General features: G+C 40.9%; 1 protein-coding gene across 2 annotated transcripts in view; it reads left to right on the top strand.

Annotated features, from left to right (window-relative positions):
• ARID5B (AT-rich interaction domain 5B) overlaps positions 1–21,468 on the top strand; it is a 184,588-nt gene that overhangs the window by 80,665 nt on the left and 82,455 nt on the right. For both annotated transcript variants that reach the window (XM_065894449.1, XM_065894448.1), the window contains one exon: positions 11,643–11,873. In XM_065894449.1, coding sequence (XP_065750521.1) covers positions 11,643–11,873 — 231 coding nt within the window. The remainder of the gene's footprint in view (positions 1–11,642; positions 11,874–21,468) is intronic.

Raw genomic sequence — 21,468 nt, 5'->3', positions numbered from 1 at the left:
TTCAAGAAGCAATTAAGAATGCATCCACATAGAAAATATAACCCTTGCCAGATAGCCCCCTCGTTTTTTAAATTGTGTAAAATACACGTATGTAACGTTTACTGTTGTAACCATTTTTAAGCTTACAATTCAGTGGCATTAAGTACATTCCCAGTCTTGTGTAACCATTACAGTATCTATTTCCAGCTTTTTCATCATCCTAAACAGAAACTCTTTACCCATCAAGTAATAACTCCTTATTCCCTGCCTCTGTCCTCAGCCCCAGCCCCTGGCAACCTCTGTTCTACTCTCTGTAAGAATTTGCCTATTCTAGATACTTCATATAAATAGAATCATACATTATTTGTCCTTTGTCTGGCTTATTTCACTAGCATAATGTTTTCAGAGTTCATTCATATTGTAGCATGTATCAGAACTTCATTCCTTTTTATGGCTGAATAATATTCCATTGTATGCATAACCACATTGTTTATTTGTTCATCTGTTGTTGGACGCTTGAGTTGTTTCTACTTTTCGGCTTTTGTGAATAATGCTGCTGTTACACTGATGTACAGGTGTCTGTTTGAGTTCTTGTTTTCAATTCTTTGGGGTATATACCTGGGAGTGGAATTACTAGGTCATATGATAATTCAATATGTAACTTTTTAAGGAACTTCCAGACTGTTTTCCACTGCAGCTACAACCACTTTACATTCTCACCAGCAATAGATGAGGGTTCCAATTTCTCCACATCCTCACCAACACTTGGAGTTTATTGGTTTTGTTTTATTTATTTTTAAAGTAATAGCCATCCCAGTAGGTGTGAAGTAGTATCTCATTATGGTTTTGATTTGCATTTCCCTAGTGACTAATGATATTGAGCACTTTTTTCATGTGCCATTTGTATAACTTCTTTGGAGAAATATCTATTCAAGTCCTTTTAAGTTGGGTTGTTTGTCTTTTTGTTGTAGGAGCTATTTGTATATTCTGGATATTCATCCTTTATTTGATATATGATTTGCAAATATTTGCTCCCATTCTGAGGGTTGTCTTTTCACTTTCTTGATAGTGTCCTTTGGTGCACAAAAGTTTCAAATTTTGATGAAGTCCAATTTATCTATTTTTTTGTTCTTGTTGTTGCCTGCACTTTTGGTGTCATGCTTAAGAAACCATTGTGAAATCCTAGGTCATGAAGAGTCCTCCTGTGTTTTGTAGTTTTAGCTCTTAAATTTGAGTCTTTGATCAATTTTAAGTTAATTTTTGTATGTGGTGTGAGGTAAGGGTTCCAATGCATTCTTTTCCTATCAATATTTAGTTTTCCTGACACCATTTATTGAAAAGACTGTCCTTTCCCCATTGAATGATCTTGGCACCCTTGTTGACACATTTGAAAGTTTATTTCTGGACTCCCTATTCTGTCGATCACATTTGACCCTTATGCCACTACCACACTGCTTTGATTACTGTAGCTTTGTAGTAAGTTTTGAAATAGGAAAGTGTAAGTCCTCCAGCTTTGTTCTTTGTTAAGATTAACTACTTGAGATCTCTTGAAATTCCATATAAATTTGCCAGATGTCCACATCTTTAAAAAAATATTGCACAGTTAAAATGCAGGCAAACAAAGGAGAATAAGAATCCCAGATAATCTCATAATCTAGCTGAACCCCACTATTAGTGATTTTTAAGCATTAAACGAGACAACATGGGATACCACTTCACACCTTCTAGGATGGCTATCAAAAAGACAAATAATAACAAGTGTTAGCGAGGATGTGCAGATATCAGAAACCTCATACGCTATTGGAGAGAATGTAGAATGGTGCAGCCACGTTGGAAAACAGTCTGACAGTTCCTCAAAAGGGCAAACACAGAATTACCATATGACCCATCAATTCCATTCCTAGGTATATGCACAAGAGAAATGAAAACATATATCCACACAAAAACTTTTACTCAAATGTTGATAGCAGCATTATCCATAATAGCCAAAAAGTGGAAACAACCCAGATGTCTCATCTCTTGATGGAATGGATAAATAAAATGTAGTATGTCCATACCATGGAATATTATTTAGCAGTAAAAGGAAATGAAATACTGATACAATCTACAGTATGTATGAACCTTGAAAACGTTATGCTGAGAGGAGCCAGTCAAAAAGAACCGCATATCGTATGATTCCATTTATATTAAATGTCCAGAATAGGCAAATCTATAGAGACAGAAAGTAGATTAGTGGTTGCCTAGGACTGATGAGGGGCAAAGAGATGTGGGAGTGAGGGGGTTTAGGGTTTCTTTTGGGATAATGAAAGTGTTCTAAATTTGACTGTAGTGATAATTGCATAACTCTGTGAATATACTAAAAGCTTGTGCATTTTAAATGGATGAATTATCTAGTATGTGAATTATATCTCAGTAGTGCTATTAAACAAAAGACAAGGGGCTGACTGTATTATTTCTTGCCTTTCTTATTTTCACTGAATATAGCAGAAGCATCTTTGCATGACCTGAAATGTTATTTGATTTTAGTATTTTTAATGACCACACAGTTTTAATGAAAGTAGCCATACCATGACATAATATTATTTTCAGATATATATCCTGTTATATAGTGTATATATATATATACACATGCACATGTGTGTGTGTATGTATATATGTATAGAATGCCTTCAAAATGCTGAGCATTAGGTGATCAATATTAATCAGTCTTACATCATTTGGTGTTTAGTTCTCCACACACAGATTTTTTCCCCCTGATACAAACCATGTTGGAAATGATGACATTTAGTTTGATCAGTGTTGACTAGTGAAATAATCATGTCCATGAAAGTCATGACAAATAGTGATGTCATTTTGTTAAGGCACAAATTCAGATCTTACATGCTGAGAGACTAATGTGTGGAAGTTAATCACTTAGCTATTGATCTGTCCAGTATCACACCTTAATTAGGTTTAGTCATGAGTTTAGGGGTTCAGGAGGGTCTCTCAAATGTCAAAGGCTTACATGGCTGCTGCAGAAATGGAATTGTGACTCTCGCAATGATGGCAGGCATAAGCTACAAAATAAGAATAAAGGGCTTCCCTCGTGGCACAGTGGTTGAGAGTCTGCCTGCCGATGCAGGGGACCCGGGTTCGTGCCCCGGTCTGGGAGGATCCCACATGCTGCGGAGCGGCTGGACCCGTGAGCCATGGCCACTGAGCCTGTGCGTCCGGAGCCTGTGCTCCGCAATGGGAGAGGCCACAACGGTGAGAGGCCCGCGTATCACACACACACACGAAAAAGAATAAAAAGCTATGTAGATATTTTAAGGGGAAAGATGGCAGAAGTTAATATGAGTATTAAGACCAGTTGTGCTAATGATGGTCAAGTTTCCTTCTCTTATAGCAACTTTGTCATGGTACCAGAGGGGCTAACCTGGATCTTAGTAGTAGCTTCCTGTAAAGCCAGAGAGGGTTGAGTTGAACTAAGCTCAAATCCAATATAATAGTCTTACCTGGGTCACTAGTAAATAAATAAATGGATAAATTAATCGCTTTGACACAATTTTAGAGTAGGAGAAATTTTGACTCAGATCTGGCTCCTAGGGGGTCTCAAGGGTTCTTTATATTTTCTTCTTCAGACACTGAAACTCATTGATACTAAAAGTGAATGGTTGACTGTAGCTTAACAGTTAATCCTGTGAAAGGGAGGCAGGTTATGGTAAGTCAGGCCCCTTAGAGTCACACCCCAAATGTGGTCACCACTTTTACCTATGCGTCATTCTAGCCATGTGGTCTCACCAGTAGATACACCTGTTGCATAATCCCTGTCTTGTACGACATTTAAATTTGGCTGAGCTGAGCCATGTGGGAATCAGACACAAAATTCTCTAGAACAAATCTAATATGGCTCTTGAATGCAGCTTAGAATTCAGTGACCGTTTGGGGGACCCTTGGTGGTGGAGCTGGCTTTGCCTCCTAGTAGGTTCATTTGTTCCTTCAAGTGATGGCAGTGCTTGGTTTTAGTTTAGCTTTCTGTTGTCTTCTTTTTTTGAGTGATGAAGCAGTAGTAGGGCAAAAGCTGATATTAACATATTAACACGTATTTTTATATTTGTGTGTCCATCTATTTGAAGTGGCTTGCTTTTGGAAACAGCTGGTTAAAACCCTGGGTTTTACATTTGAAATATTCTTTGTTCTGTTTGTAACCATGCACTGACATATTTTCCCATATTCTCTTTTTATAAGTTCTCCAGTGATGTTTTTGTTGCCTATCCTGGGAAGATCTGTCTTTCCATTTATCAAAACAAATGGCAAGCTGGGGACCATTTAAAGTCGGGTTTTTTTTAGTTAATAAAACCAATCTTCTTGTTCTGTTATGTTAAAAGTACATTATCTTTTTATTGTCAGTTCTGTTTGGCTGGGTCTGTTTTCTGTCTTAGCCATCTCAGGGCTGCCCCACTTGCTTACTGTGTAGAGACTTACAAAATCATTAAGGGTGGGGCAGCACCATCTGACTTACAGTACAAACCATTTCTCGAAATAACCACAGCAGTGCAATACTGAAGTGCAATTTACGTCACAGTATGTTTTTATGAAATAGTTGGTGGCATTTTCATTTCTGTTCTGGATGGAATCTTGTTCTCTCTCCCTTTTAATCAGGCGTTTAATTTATTTTTATTAGTAGTATTTTCCACTCCTTCTCTTGGCATGCCTCCAATGTAACAGCTTTGGTGAGAAAAAAAACCCAAAAAGCTGATCTTCCCCCACCGCAACTCTTCAACATCAGTTTAACTGCAACTGTATTTTCCCCTTTGATGTGTACTAACTTTGGGTACTAGGTTGACTCCCTTTTGAGAGATGTAGGGACACATTACACGTTTACACAGAATTGTAGTCAGGAATTGATAAAGTTAATGTACAACTGTGAATTTTAAACACTTTCAACCAATTCAGGCCATTTAAGTCATATGCACTGCTGCATTTTCCTTTTACAAACGTCTTTCTGTATAATGTCCTGTAATTAGAACAGGAAATCATTGAGTAACTGTAAGATGAATAAGAGCACTTAGACTGAAAGGAAAATTACCTTCTGAGAAATTATATTCTTTTCTTTTCTTTTTTTTTTTGCTGCATGTTACAATGTTGGTAATGATAGTAACAGCTGTAGCTACTCTTATCTGTAGAATTTTCATGCTTAGGTTTTCTGGAATAAAAAAATTTCATTTTCAGTAATAATCAAAAATGAATGGACAGAAAATAGGAAATGCCTAATTATGACAAATATTCAGTGTCACAGCCGAGTAGCAATTAAGTGGAAACTTCAATATAATTGTCAATAGCAGTAAGAATTGGAATGGTGCCAGGTATATAAAGTTGATGCTTTGCCTTGGGTCGTTGCTAGGAGCACAGTGAAAAGTATAAAGCTTTGAGAAAGGAATGTCTAATGTAATAAAGTAACAGAAAGAAGCATAAATCATTGTAAGAGCCTCTCATATTGACATTATTTTACTTAAATTGTCTCAAAACTAGACATCAAGTTTTATAACATGAGCAAATTCATATTTGCTTGGGGAAAAAAAAAAGAACACCGTATATCATCTTTGAAGGACTAGGGACATTGTGTCTCAAACATAACCTCATACATATTTGGAATCTTTTAAGTGAAAATCTTTAAATGTTTGTTTCTATTGGCATCCAAATGCATTTGCCCTAATACGATTAAGAGAACTAAAGGGCAAAATACTTGGCAGATTTTTCAGTTGAGGTAATTAGGTGCAGGAAGGAACATGCATACTTTTTCCACCAGGCTCTATAAAATCCTGGTGCGAGGGTTTTTTTAAGTTTTTTTTTTTTTTTTTTTAAGCTTACTGTGATGTTAGAAATAGATTATAGTGGTTTTCAGTAAGCATAATAGTGTGATGTTTCCGAAACAAGCCTTCCCTCCTCCCTCCCCACAGAATGAAAAAGAAAGTTACATTTCTAAATTGTTGTGTAAGAGATAAAAGCAAATTTCTCCTCCGGAATTTATGTTTTCAGCCTTCTGTGCATTTGGCCACCATTATCTATTTAAAAAAATAGCATTATGGATATTTGAAAGTCAATGCTCCATTAATTCATTGTGTTTGCTATTTCATGCATCTCTCTTTTTACAAAGACGACTTGAGCAACGTGCTATTCAGAATGAATGCCTGCTCTTACCATCTCCCCCCACCTTCTCCCCGCTCCCAGCCCAACGCTGAGGATTAAAGCAATGGTATACAGTTACTGTTTGAAAAGCTTGGGTGGAGTCTCACGTTATAATTACAGTTTCTCAGTGGAATTCTGTTTTGGACTTCGAAAACATATAAATAAGTGAAAAATTGACATTGAGAGAGGTTAACAAAACGTGTAATTATGATATAAGTGCAGGATTAGAGTAATTTTGGTTGAGCATTACAAGCAGTGTACTTTAGGTATTAACTTTTAATAGGCAAAGTTCTTTTCACTGAAGTTGAAATAAGGTTTAGTAATTTGGGGACTCTTATTCCCTTTGAATATTTCATTTTAAAATAGGCACACTTTTTTTTTTTGGTGGAGGGGGACTTGAAGAGCAGGATGACGTTTTAATAGAATATCATAATTATGGTTTGAAATTTCAGTCTTTGGTACCAGTAATTTATTGCTGGTCATTTTCTGTTGACAGAAATCAAGTAATGTATATATAACCCAACCAACTACAGTGTGTTAGACAAAGATTCCTTAGGGTAATACTTTGATTTCTTTTCCTATGTGGGTGTGGCTGAAAGAAAATCTTTGTTCCAGGAACACTTTGTCTCTCCCTTGCTAAACAAATGTGTAGTTTATCCACTCTTTATTCATTCTTGGATTTATCTGCTAGACCTATTATGAATTGGGAAGGGGGAGATGTCCTACACAGCGTTTACTGTCAGCCCTTGTTTCATGCGTAACTTTGCATAGGAGTATTTGTTTGTGTGTGTATGAAATGCATAGGAGGAAAGAAGTAGCTGAGGAATTTAAGAGTTCTTGAAAGGTTGTTTGGCTTTATTTGTTTCTTAGTGTACTAGGGCAAAATAAAATACGACAGCTGTTGAACAATTTAATATTTTTGTAGCTGTGTTAGGAAGAAGTTAATGCAAAGGCTTAGAAGGAAGTTAGAGGATCATAGAATTTTAGACCTGGAACGCTCTTCCAAACTCAGTTTTGTACTCTCTTGTACATACCTTTCATATTAAGGTGACCACACTTTGTCTTGGAAAAAAAAAAAAAAAGTTTCTTCGGTTCAAGAAACTTCTGCCTAAACTCCAAAGAAGAGATCCAGGGTATCTTCACTCAGGGAAACTTTGACCTAGATGAATCGTTGGTTCTTCCAGGTCTCACCTTTACTCTCTATTTTCTCTTGACTCTCACCTAGAATGTTTGTTAACCTCTTCACAGGAGTCCTGAGGGTCTCATGGATTTTCTCTGCTTTTGTAAATATTAAAGGCAGCTCCTCTGGGAATATCTAATTGAAAGGTTGGAAATTTGCCTCTGTCCAAACAATGCCCAAATTCTGGTCCAAATGGATGGTTCTGCTAATAAGCAACAAAGTTATAATAATTTTTTTTTTTTTGGAATCACTAAGCACTGCCACATTAGACCAGGTCCCAGCTGTGCCTCTGACCTCTCAGTGAGGGGCAGGGGTTCTCGGCTTGCACAGCGTAGAGTTGACTTTATTTCCTATCATGTGGATAGAAAGTAGAAAGTTGATAAACATGAAAGGTGTGTCAATAATGTTAAATCGTTACAACGGGAATTTCAGTGTTCCGAAGTAAGAACCCGAAATAAGAACCCGTCAGCTTAACCAGAGTAGAGTAATTCTGGCTTATAACTGGCTGAATTCAACAGTTCTCATTGAAACGGATGTCTCCTCTTTTACTTGATCAAAGACCACCATCCTCGTCCCTAATATTGTAAATTAGTTAAATCTCTTCCACAGCAGTAACAACAATAATACTAATCATATGTCAAAGGAAAAATATTTTCTTTCAGCCACACCCATATAGGAAAAGAAATCAAGATATTACCCTAAGGAATGTTGTTATTATTATTATTAGTGACATTTTGTCATAATGAAAAGCTCATCAAACTTGGAGTTAAAAGATTGGGTTATAGGCTCACCTCCATCACTTTCTAGTTCTTTGAGATCCTGGACTAGTCCCTTGGGTGTCTGAACCTCAACTTTCCCTTCTCTTAAGTCAGGGAATGTTAATTAACAGTTTGTCATGCTACTAATAGGGTTGTTGTGAGAAACAAACAAACAAAAGATAAGCTTTGTGAAAGGCCTTTGTAAATTTTAATGTTTTATTATTAGCACCAGAAATTGCAGTAGCATTTTTGCTCCGCTTCCTAAACAAGAAAACAGTTCCTCAGTTCCTCATATTTTTGGTTAAGAGAGCTTTTTTACATTTGCTGTCTTCTGTGATACCTGTAACAGTCCTGGGAAAGCGTCAAGGAGAAGGGAATTTGGTCCTGTATTCTGTTTCAGGTACATTGGGGTTTTGGATAGAAGCATATAACTGAAAACAGGAAAAAAGAAAAAAAAAAGTATATATATATATATATAGAGAGAGAGAGAGAGAGAGAGAGAGGAGAGAGATCAAAGCACAACTGAATAAATAACTATAAGTAAAGCTCAGGTAGTGTTTTCAAAGTTTAATGTGCATGGGAGCTTGTTAAAAATATAAATTTCTGGGCCCCAACCTTAGGGTTTCTGAATCAGAGGTTCTCATTGGGGCCCCAGAGTCTGCCTCTTTACACCCCACTATGTGATTCTGATGCGGGCGGTCCTGGGAGCATTCTTAGAGATACTGTCTCCAGAATGAATGGACATCATAGCACGTGTTTCCATGACTTGGGGTCAGAGGGAATTTGCTATTTTTTTTCCATCAGAAAGAGCAGGACCACATGGGTTGGTTAGTGTTTTGGAAACTGCCTGATGAAAGAGGGATAAATGTTTGAAGGATGAGGTGGAGTTAAAAAAAAAAAAAAAAAAAGTCATTTCTAAGCACAGAACATAGCCAGGGGGCTGATTTCCTCCAGAATAGAGAATTAAGAAGAAACTAGAGATGGCATCATCATGAAAAATGGTCAGAGAAAAACAGAAGGAGAATGAAGGGATAGGAAGGAAGTGAGGTGGTCCCATGAGTCCAGGCGACATCTTCTGTTATAAAGCTAACTCTGAAGCATTCATTTTTTCACCGTTATTCAGCCTGAGAAGCATGACTTTCTCCATTTCATTCAAGAAGTCTTAGAGAAACTAGTACAGCTTCCTGCCACCCCCCACCCATTACAGAAAGCCAAGAGATTTGGAATCAACGGATATTTGAACAGTATTTACTATGTACAGGAGATGGCATTAGGGGCTGAGCATGCTGAAATAAGTCCTGAGGGTTCATGGTTATATCCCTGCCTCTCATCTTGGACGATCTTAGACAAATCTTGGTCATCCTGGACAAATAGAGTGTAACGATGCAAATGACACATTATGGGCTGCTTCATCCACTTGTACTTAGACACTCTGGAGTTCTGATGATGTTAGGTAGATATTTCCAATAAAACATTTTTTTGCTTTAACTCTGTAGAAAGCACAGATTTGAACCCAAAGTACGAACTAGTGTCTTGATCTACTGTAAAAATCTCAAATTGGCGTGTCTTGGGACATACATCAGCATCTCAAAACTACTTTTCACTGGGGACTTGCTTTCAGTGTAGACTTATTTCCTTTTAATTAAGTGTGCCAGCTGATGAAGTGGCTACCCACAAGCCAGGCTGGAGTCTAAGCGACATAAACCGTTAAAAGACGTCATCTGGAAAGCAGCTAAACGTCTCCATTCTCGAAGAAGCCTCCAGCCTGCGGAGCTAAGTGAACGTAATGAGAAATACATCTGGGTAATGGCGTCCTATCTGAAAAGGTCGCATGCACACCTTCCTTTGGTACTGGTTATGTCCCATCATTACGTTCTGTCCTTGCTCATTCGTCTCCCACTGGCTACCAGATGGCCACGACAGTGTTGGTATCCTTAACAACTGTTTTGTGCAGTTCCCTGCAGCATCGTAAAGGCTTGAAATATTGAGTGTTTTCCCTTTGGATAAGCAACTGACATATCTGGGAATTGCTTACAAATGCCCTGAAGATGTGGTTATAGAGAGCGATGGCAAACTGGGTCGTGGAGCCTAAATCCAGCTTGACGTCGTGCAGGTGGCAGGATACCAGAGGGAGGGGGTGCCATTTCTCAAGCTTAAGATGAAGGAAGGATTCATGCATGCAGAATCTGGGTTTTGTAAATGAGCACTTAATATGGTGAGATGTAAATAAGCATTAAGATCATATTGTAAGAGGGAGTTTGGTTAAAGTTGCTGAAACGTTCTCCTGAGTTAAGTTGGTTCTGATGGAGCTCCCACAAAGAGGCCTGGGGAGTCCTCTCAGTGTGGTCCTCTGCGTTGTGCTAAGTTACCAGATGGATTTGAGAAACGTTAGAAGATAGGGGGTATGGGGCTCCCCTGGTGGCGCAGTGTGAGAGTCCGCCTGCCGATGCAGGGGACGCGGGTTCGTGCCCCGGTCTGGGAAGATCCCACGTGCTGCGGAGCGGCTGGGCCCGTGGGCCATGGCCGCTGAGCCTGCGCATCCGGAGCCTGTGCTCCGCGACGGGAGAGGCCTCAACAGTGACAGGCCTGCGTACCGCAAAAAAAAAAAAAAAAAAGATGATGATGATAAGGGGGTATGGGTTGGGGGGAGGGCGGGGGGAAGGTGGATGTATCAGTCACATTGAAATGGATCATGCTGCAAAAACAACCTCCAAATCACAGTCTCACTTGAAACAACAAGTGCTTACGTTTATACATCCCTTTAGGACCAACCAGGGGCTTTGCTCTGTGTTATCCTCACTCAAGACCAAGACTGGCAGAGTAGCCACTGTCTGAAACATTACAGATGTCCAGAACGAAGGGAGGGAGAGAGTGTGGTCCATTGTCCACTGGCTCTTAAAGTAGCCGCCCACTGCTGCCATATTTCATTGGCCAGAACAAGTCACACAGCCGTTTGTCCTCAGTGGGCAGGGAAGTACGGCCTTTCCACAGGACCATAAAGAGGATGAGAAATATTCATTGAGCAAAACTAACAACCACCAGAGCAGATAATGATGCTGTTTAGACCCACAGACATCGCTCTGGGGCCAGATGACCTTTACAGGGGCTTTAAGCGCTGAAAGATGACATAATCCAAAATAAAAGCAATACCAAACTGTGGAAAGAAGTATAAAGAAGCTCAGCAAAATTCTGAGTTTTTCCTACGGTGATGCCTTTAATGCTTAAAATATATATATATACATCAGATTCTTTCAAGACGGTTTTCTGGTTCTGCTGCTTGCCAGTGACCTAAACATTGCGTAATCTGTCTGTGGGGTTATCCATCCCACTCTTTTCCTTTTCTCTGCCTGAGGTTTTTTCATGGATCTGGAGGGGTGATGGTGCTGAGAGGATGCTGGCAGTAGCCGAACTGTGCTAAAGATAAACTGATACAAGAGTCTTTTTGAAGACTCTATTTTTGGTACAAAACCAGAGGTGGTCATTGAAATGACGCCAGGACCACGACAATTCTCTGTTGGAGCGAAAAGGGTAATGGAAGTGTTTTCTCGTTTGTCTAGGGGAGGACGAGGAAGAAACGAACGTGATAGTTCTCAGCTACCCTCAGTACTGCCGCTACCGCTCGATGCTGAAACGCATCCAGGATAAGCCGTCTTCCATTCTCACGGACCAGTTTGCGTTGGCCCTGGGGGGCATCGCAGTGGTCAGCAAGAACCCTCAGATCCTGTACTGTCGGGACACCTTTGACCACCCAACTCTCATAGAAAATGAGAGCATATGCGATGAGTTTGGTGAGTCTTTTTTTTTTTTTTTTTCCCAACATGAAACTTGTGCATGTGTGTCTGGCTGTTTTCAGTTCTTGTGAAGAGCAGCGACGGGGAACGGGGCTTACTTCGACAAGCCCAGTGTGCCACCCACCCCTCCCCTCCCCGCAATGATTGCGGCATAAGACGTCATTGCCTACTTGGCAGCCTGTGTGTACCAGGGCCCAGGATTATTCTTTAGAATTTGTTGTTCAAGACAGAGTCTGGAGTTGCTTGGTCAACCTTGAAATTGGACTTTATAGGACAGGAAGCTTTTATGCTAGTTGCTTCTTAAAAGGGTTCGGCTATTCAGATACTGATTTTCTTCGTTTAACTGATCACTTCCTTTTCAGTGGTATAAGGAGCTATAAAAATTCACCAGTTTAAAAAAAACACACCAGTTTAACCACCTCAGTATCATAAGGTAAATAGATATAGATAGATAGATATAGACAGATAATAGATCCCCATGCCCCTTAATTTTGTCATATACATATATCTTTATACACTGTGCCCATCAGAGATGGATATGTGCACACATATCTGTATCTGCATCTCTGTTAACACAGCTGATTGGTCATGAGATCTCTGTAGATAGAAAGGAAGGAGGAGAAGAGAGCACATCCTAAGTTTAGAAGACCTTTCATGATGCCGTGAAAGACTGGAGGCAAGATAAAATCACATCTCTCACATCTTCACTTTCTCATCTCTTTCTTGAAGAGATTGGATCGTATCAGTGGTTCTCAATAGGCTGGGCAGGGACATCAGAATACCCAGGGGGCACGTCATCGTAGTACACGTGTCGCCTGGCAGTTCCTATACTTACAGAGGCAAAGACACCCCCAGCTCTCACCCCCTCCCTTCTCTGGGAATCACCACCGTAGAGTGAGCGGGGTGATGACTGAGCCGCGCTGGCTCCCGTGTGGGTATCTGGGTGCAGACGCAGTGGAGACGCTTGGCTTAGAGAGTATGAGGGGGTCCCTTGGGGCAGAACATTCCTTGATTCTGTTGGGTGATGTCTTTCCGAGGATGCCTAATTTTGCGGATTATTCAGGTTCAGATTATTCTGCTCAGCCGTTACAGGCCCCACCGTGGTTTGGGGGTCCACGGTGGCCTCTCCAGTCTGATTGTTCACGACTCCAGCAGCCCTGGAGCTGCTGCGGGGGTATTGTAGGTAGGTGTGTGGGCAGATGAGGGTAAGGTGACCAGACGGCTCATCTTGATCCAAGAACAAAGGGAGAAAAGAGAGGAAGGGGACCTAAGTTGATTAGACGTGACTTTTTTTTGTTGTTAACAAACTTTTTCCAGGTGCCTTTCACAACTCTGGATTATCGGTCTAAAAGAGGGTGGTAGTGTTTATGCAAGTTATGATTTTCTTATCGTTCTTAATGTTCAAATAACCTTCTTATTCAAGTAGATGAATGTATCTAATACATTTTTAAAACATACTCTCTTTTCAGATCAACATTTATAAATCTTCCCTTTTCAATACTTCTCTTTTGAGTTTTTCATCTCTAGCCCCTACTCCCAGGACAAAGCGTTTCTCTGTCCTGCTTGCTGCTCAAGAGGTCTCTAAATTCCTGAAACTAAATAGAACTGAAAAAATGCTTTCCCTCATTTAAGAGTATTCTAAATTAGAGTTTCACAGTGTAATATAATGAAAAAATGTTTTAACCTTTTTGGCTAATTTAAGAGTTATTAGTCATGGAGTTTCAAAGCTGTTGTATCTAGAATTGGTAATAGAAGTTGCAGTTTAACAGCGATCACAATGGTTGTTTAAGAGTTACTAAATTAGTTTTAAATGTTCTCGCAAACACAAGCATCTGACTTTTGAATGTTTTCCGGAATCTTCTTCTGGTATAGCTAATTTTAATGCTGTTTTTCTTCTCCAGACTCTTAAGGTGGAAGCTTTCTTTTGGAATGAAGGTACCTTTAAAGAGCTTCTAGATGGCTAGTCTAAAAAAGTAGACTATCAGGTTTTTTTAGTTAAGTTTATACTTCAGATAGTTGGGACTTCTTACAGGGTTTCATTTTAGTAAGTGAACAGAAAAAAAGCTTATTCTGACCCAATTTGAACACGTTCACCAACATCCCTCCCCCACCTTGCACTTCTGGTCATACACCTCAATTTCCAGAGAAATTCCTTTTAAACCTCCAACTGGTTATATTTGAAATCAACATGGGTTAAAGGGTTTGTTGAAACGCGGGGTTGGGTTTCTCCAACCAACAGTTGGTGGAAGAACATAAATTTAATTAGTGACTGGCATTAAACAAATGTTCCTAATATTAAACACTGCCAGATGACTGAAACACTTCTGTCAGATTACCGCGAGTGCCGGGGGGCCCGCAGATGAATTTTCTGCACAGTGTATATTCTGTACCACACGTTTGGTGACTTCAGTAATTGGTCAGATGTAATTTAGGTAACAGTATGCCTAGGCTGTAAAAATCAAATTTTATTAGCCATATCACCAGGTGGATGAATGGTGGAGCTGATGGCAAAGAGTGCATAGCATTTAGCAGCTACGCCTTTGACACATGAAATTCATAAATTGCTATAAAATACCTCCAAGGCTCTTCTCGAAAGGACAGTGTCTGCTTTCCTACGATTAAATAATGTTTATTTTATTAACGAATATATCTTTTGCTTTCTTTTATTAAATGGGTTACGGAGTGAGGGTGGGAGGGGGGGGTTCCAAAGATAAATAAAACACAGTCTTTGCTTGTTTGGAGGATTTAAAATCTAATTGGGGAAGACAGGATTAACGCCCCTGAAAGGTTAACTCATGTTACAGGAAAGTCAGTGATGAAGTATTGGGTGAGTGTTGTAGAAGGCACGTGCAGTAGGCATTTCACAGTGAGCTGGGGGCATGCAGGAGGTGGCCTGGCCGGAGAGGATGGTCATATCATGGTGATGGGTCAGGGAAAGCCTTATGGGAAAGGCAGAGCTGTATCTGGTTTTTAACCGTAGGGAGAAGTGGCGGGAAGGGGAGGGATAAATCGGAAGGTTGGGATTGACGTATATACAATGCTATATGTAAAATAGATAACGAATAAGAACCTGCTGTACAGCACAGGGAACTCTGCTCAGCACTCCGTAATGGCCTATATGGGAAAAGAATCTTAAAAAAAAAAAAAAAGTGGATACATGTATATGCATAACTGATTCACTTTGCTGTACGCCTGAAACTAACACCACATTGTAAATCAACTCTACTCCAATAAAAATTTTTAAAAAATAAAAATAGGTAGAGAGGTTATTAGAAAAGTTTTGGAAATACCTAGATCATTTAAAATTCGGGTCCGGCCTCCATTAGGAATGGCTGCCTTTGCCCTGGGTCAGCTGCTGGTCTCTCTTAGATTTGTTTGCCCTTAGTCATCACCCTCAGGAGGCCGTGCTCTCTGTGTGGGATTTATAAGTGGCCTGATGCCCGCTCTACCAGTAGGACATGAATGTGAGTCGGTGGACCTGGGCTGGGACAAACCCAGGCCACGGCTTTGGAACGGATCTGGGCTTTCTTTCTCGAGCAGGGATGTCCCCTCGTTTCCTCTGTGTGCCATCCAGCTTACTCCCGTACCCCAGGTTCATCTCTGAAAATGGACTTTGCTCGTGTGACAACCTTGCCCAGCTGCTCAGACACCCCACCCCTTTTCCATTGTTTTAATGTTTTAATGTTGTCCACTGAATAACAGATTTAATTGAACAATAAAAGTCAGGCTTTTAAATCTGCAGCGAGTCCCTGTAAATAAATTCTCCATGGAATTTTATGAAGCTGTTTAATGAAAAGTTTGATTAGAAACTATGAAAGAAAAAGAGAATAGATGAAATTTCATCCTTTAGTCCCACATGACAGTAGTGTCATTTTGATTTTTATTTACATTGAGATATTCAGCATAGAGTAAATATATCCTGGTCTTAATTAACTGTTCTCCTTCCTTGGGAAAGGTTCTTTGAGGCTTGAAGGGTTTTGATAGCGCACCATCTGCTTTCTTCAGTGTATTTTACTCAAGCCCCTTCCTGGCTTACATTGCAGCACAATGTCTAAACCTATGACATAAGCATAAATTGAATCGTATTAATGTTAGGTGATTGAAAAGCTTCAGCCTCAACATCCTGCCCGCTTTCTTCCATCTTGTCAGTTACAATGCTCTGAAAGGCAATGTGCTGTTTTCTTAGCACAAGAGAGTTGACTATTTTTAAAACTAAAGCAAGGGACTCCGCACCAAAGCATTATGAAAACTGGTTGTCTTGCACATGCCATTAGGAAATGAGGTTATAATAACAATGAGGGGAAAGTGACATTATGAATGGCAATTTTTTTTCATAAAAATCTTTACCCTGCGTATAATTCCTGCCCCCCACTGTCCTGTCAGAATCTGCGAGCATAAGACGTTCTCTGACAGCCCCCCACCTTACTTTTACCTCTTTTTATAATGTGATGATCCTTTTGTAAAACACGTACTGTCATTTATAGTGTGTTATTATTGTCTGTGCTGTAGAGAAAACACACACCTGCACACATTTTGTCTGTTTTTCCTGTTAGAACAATAAAATGTCCACCAGTTTGTAATGCACAATGTTTACATTAATATCACACAAATTGATTTCACATGTGTGAGGTGTCGACAGCTAAATCCAAACAGAGGCACCCGCAGTATGGTAGATAAATGGATAACTTTAAGGTATTGGCTTCTATCAGAGATGTGAGGCAGACCCAATGTAAATCAGGTGAAATCAGTTTTTAAAGGTGGGTGAGGCTAAATGGATAAAGATATGGTTGGTTAAAAAATTAATGAAAGTATGGTTTATTTTGGTTTGAGTTTGGAATTGCAGAGAGACATAAGAAGTCATGCTTCTAAGTTCCTTGGCAGATGGTGTGTGCACGTGTGCGTGTGTGCATGGGCTTCTTGACCAAGGAGTGGGATGAGGTTAAAGGAAGGATGTGGTAAATCACCCGAACGGAACAGAGATGAGGTGGACCGTCATCTTGGTGTTTGGTCCATATGGAGAACGCCGTGAACCCTGATCCCCGGGGAGAAGTTGGCTACATCAATATTAAGACATAGCCTCTGCTGAGGGGCTGTGGGGTAACATGTTATAGTATTGAATAAAAAGAGTGCTAGGCTTATAGGCACATAGCCCCAGTTTAATCAAGGCTCAACCGTCTGATTTGCTGTGCTCTGGGCAAGTGAAGGCCCCTCACTTGTCCCATCTATAAAATCCAGTAGTAACAGCCCACTTGCTGGGCTCAGAAAAAATTTGTATTCGCTTGATTTTGTTTTTTTTAATTCTCTTGATAAATGAAGATTCTCTGTTGTTTCTATTGGAGTCTTAAGCCTCAGACAACTTGTACGTAGTCATCTAAACCTATCTTCCTCTTTGAATAATAAAGGAACCATTTTCCTAAGACTCTGGGGCACTTACTGGAACCTTAATGGAAAAGAATAGTTTTCTACTTTTTACAGTATGTTTTAAAGACGCTTTTCTGACTCTGCCCTGAACTTTCCATTTTCCTGTGGGGTGAAATAGTGACATTATAGACAAAAGAAGAAAAAGCAAAGGGAGGGAGGGAAACAGAAGAGGGGATGAAACCTTGACATTTTATGAAAGAAAACTCAGGACCTATAAAATTATTTTGAAGTGTAAAGAACGAGCTGGACGACACTGCCTCTTCCCCTCTAAACATCACATGCTTTGCTGGAAATGAAAGGAAAGGCAGTTGTTTTGTTAAAGATCATGGGAATTTGTAAGTGAGTAAACATCTTTTTCTTGCCAAAGTAGGTTTCATGGTCTCAGTGGATTTCGATGATCTGATGGCTTTGTTCCTGGCCCATGTCCACATTCAGGCTTCCCCTGCCTGCCTGCCTACAGTGCCCACCCACCTCCCAAATGATAACAAGGCAGATGTTTCTCTTCAACTGAAGCCGGGTGGCAAAGGAGTTGTGCTTCTTGTACATTGCTGTTTCCGCGGAAGACCTTCACCTTCAGAGATCTCGCTTGGAGGACTGCTTTGTCTTGGAAGTTTTCTAGAGGTTCTGTTTATCATAGAGGATGGTCTCACCACGACCACTCCTGGTTACCTGCTCTTTATTCCATGTAGCTGCCAAAGCAGGGCCAGAGAGAATGTTAAGTTCATCATACCACAGTCAACCAAACCGCAATACGTCTGCTGGTAGAGGTGTGTGGGATGTGCTCTAGAGTACATGGAATGGTGGACATGGGGCTTTGGCTTCCAGGACAACGAGACACAAAGAGGACTGGAGAACAGGCCTCCTTGGGCAGAGGCGTTGGAAGCTAGGGTGCCAACCCTTTTGGGGGTTAATAAAAAGAATTTTTATGTTGCTACTGTAAATTAATGTACGGAGTCGTGATATATGAAGTGGGTAGGATTAGTGGATTTCTCTTCTGTTTTTAGAACTTAAAATGTATTTTAAAATAACTCTGGACTCCTTTTGTAGCTGAGTGGACTCCATAGGTTATTAGAAACTATTTGGACTGATGGGTTCAATACACTCTGTTCACCCCAGAAGAAAGGATTTGTGTCTACATTGACTAATATTTCACCTAGGATTTTATCGAGAAAAGCAAGAAAGTTATATCCTATTACTTTAGCAAGATCAACATGTTCCTCTCCAGGGTGAAACAGATATTTTTATCAGTTAAAACGCGCGCGCACACACACACACACCACACACGACTGGAAGGAGCCAGGTCATTGAAAAATCACAGGCAAAAGTGCTGGTTAGGGATAGGGTTGGTGGAATGAGGTCCCGAGTAAGTCTGTGTTCATTTGATTTTTAAAATCTTCTTGATCCATGAAGATTCTCTCTGAACTCCTTCATTCTATCCTGTCAGGGAAACTGGATTGATTTAAGTTCCTTGGACTTTGGGTGAGGCTCTCTGGGGATGCTTAGGGCAGGACGTTGTCTGATACACAGTATGCCCGTATCCATCCCTGGGTTTCACCGATATCTATTCCAAACCTACAGTGCGGCAAGTGGTGCCTGTGCATACAGTTGTGAACAAGACAGAAAAGTTCCCTACTCTTAAGGATCTTACAGTGTAGTATGCGGCAAGGGTACTAGCAAAATGTGGGGTAGCCGTGACCACACCTCCTAGGTGTAGACCATACCTCACGGGGTTGTTGTGAAGATTAAATGAGTTAATCGCTTAAAGCGCTTAGATGGAACATGGCAGGTACTGCTTAAGTACTCAGGTTCACAGAATCTTCTTGTACCTCTTGCACCACCCGATACTACCTTAACCACATATGGGGTCCACAGTGATGCCTCAAAAAACATGCACAAAATCATTTCATACCTATACAGCCTCCTAGGGAGAATGAGGTATCATTTGCTACTTAAACTCATTTGACATCCATTCATTCCAGAAATACTTGTTTGTTTGTCCTTCTGCCTGGAATGTGTTTCCACAGATATCATGGGTCTGGCTTCTTCTCGTCATTCCAGCCTCAGCTCAAATGTCTCCTCCCCAGAGAAGTCTTCTCTGACCTTCCCTCTTCCACAGATCTGGCTCTGTCCCATCGCCCAGTGTCTCCTTATCTTCCTGTCCCTCATCCCTATCGGAAATGAACTCCTGTATCTGTCTCTTTACGTGTTTTAGTCTGTCGGCTTCCTCCCCACCCATACTATATGTAAGCTGTTTAAGAGCAAGGAGCTCTTCTGTCTTTTCACAACCATGTGCCTGGGGACCAGAACAATACCTGGCACGTAGTAGGGATATAATAAATATCGGTTACACGAATGAACGGATACGTACATACTGCGTATCGATAGCATTGCTCTCTGCCAGTTTGCAGATGAGGACACTGAAGCACAGCAACGTGACACAGCTAGCAAGTGGTAAAACCAGGACTTGAACCTAGACAGTGTGACTCTTAACCGTTATACTTGCGTGCCTCCCACCTTGGTCCCTGCTCGGGAAGAGCTGTCGGATTTCCGCAGATCATCAGGCTGCGGAATGAGGAAACAGATAACTGACCACCAGGTCTCTAGACGATCGACGTGAAATAGGTTCGGTAGGATTTAGAGGGATCGGTATGTGTTGGAGTGGTTTAGCAAGGACTGATGGTAAAGATTCAAAATAGGGAAACCATTGGATTGGGATCAGGAAACTCTGATGCCAACGTCTTCTCTTGTCTATGTTACACCAGTCTCCCTGCTTCAGCCCTTGCTGTCCTTTGGTCTCTTTTCAAGACAGCAGTCGGAATGACCATTTCTGTGCTCAGATCTCCCAGTGGCTTCCCACTCTATCAGAGAAGCGGATGTGAGTATCGAGCCCTTTAAGAGCTGGAACTCTTTAGAAGTTGAAGGGGGCAGTAGTAAACTAGCCTGTGTTCTCCCGGACTCGTTTTAAGGCATGGGATTGCGATGCTGACAGGACTCGCCTTATGCACCTCTCTGTAATTTTCTGCTCAGAGTGCATTGGCTTTCCCAACTTGGCATCCTTGTTTTTAATGAAAAAATTATAGGTCTAATTTCAAAAAATGAAATGTATGCAAGCTTTCCTGCTTCTGTCACTTCTTTATTCCTGTAGCACATAAATCATTTCCCTTTTTAAAATTAAATTTCGTTTGCCATGATTTGGAAATGGGTTTTCAAAGGACGCTGAGTAGCCAGGCTCTTGGCAAGGGAGCTAGCTGTGATGCCTGCTTAGGAAATCTCCTCATTGCTGGCTGGCGTGGGCCTTGATTCCATCATCTGGGCTTTATGCTCCCTTTGGAAGTTGCCTAGAAATTCTCTCCCTAAGACTCCTCTCTGAACTGCCTTTCTGGCTATCCAGTCGCCATCTTGGAGGACAAAAGAACGTGGGACTTGGGCAGAAGAAGGCTGTGCGTTCTGATGCTTCTTGGGTTCTTATCCACACATTCACTGAGCACCAACTCTGTTGAAGGCAGAGCTCCAGACGTTGTTGGGATCTTGGTCTCTGTTCTCAAGACACTTACAAATCAAGGTGGTTGAGATAACCCGTAGAGCAGTGGTCACTGCCACTGTTATCTGTGATCCTTTTAACAATCCTGCCTTTGACCCATGAGCAACCTTAGGGTCACACGGTGGCTGCAGGGTCACAGGTCTAACATGCTGCTGATGTGCGAGTTGTAGCGCCCCCTTCCCGGGCTGCTGACCACCGTGAGCACACTTTCCACCACAGCGTGAGAGGAGCGTGGAGCTAAGAGTCTGGAGTTACTTTGGCATTCAGAGAGATGATATCGTGAAGCTTTAGCAAATGGGAAAGCTCTGCCATCTCATGGAGGCTGCCGGGCAGTCTGTGAAGGGCGAACTGAGAAGGTCAAAGGCTAGGTGCCACTGGAGTTAAAAGATGTACGAAAGAGGAGGTGCGGAGGTCAGGGAGGCCTCTTAGAGGAAGTGGATCTTCAGCTGGACCTTGAGGGATTCAAAAAGGAGGAAGTTATTTCAGGTGAGGAGGTGGAAAATACTATGGACTTTGAAGCTCAGAGAATGAGGTTTCTTTCCTCTGCCATTTTTAGCTTTCAGCGTAGACAAAAAAACAGCCTCCACGAGCAGAACATTTATTTTTCCTCCTAGAAGATGTCACCTTCCC

This window comes from Phocoena phocoena, chromosome 16 (assembly GCF_963924675.1).
Source record: "Phocoena phocoena chromosome 16, mPhoPho1.1, whole genome shotgun sequence".
NCBI classification, from domain to species: domain Eukaryota; kingdom Metazoa; phylum Chordata; class Mammalia; order Artiodactyla; family Phocoenidae; genus Phocoena; species Phocoena phocoena.
The sequence above is the reverse complement of the archived record's forward strand: the minus strand, read 5'-3'. Positions and strand labels throughout refer to the sequence as shown.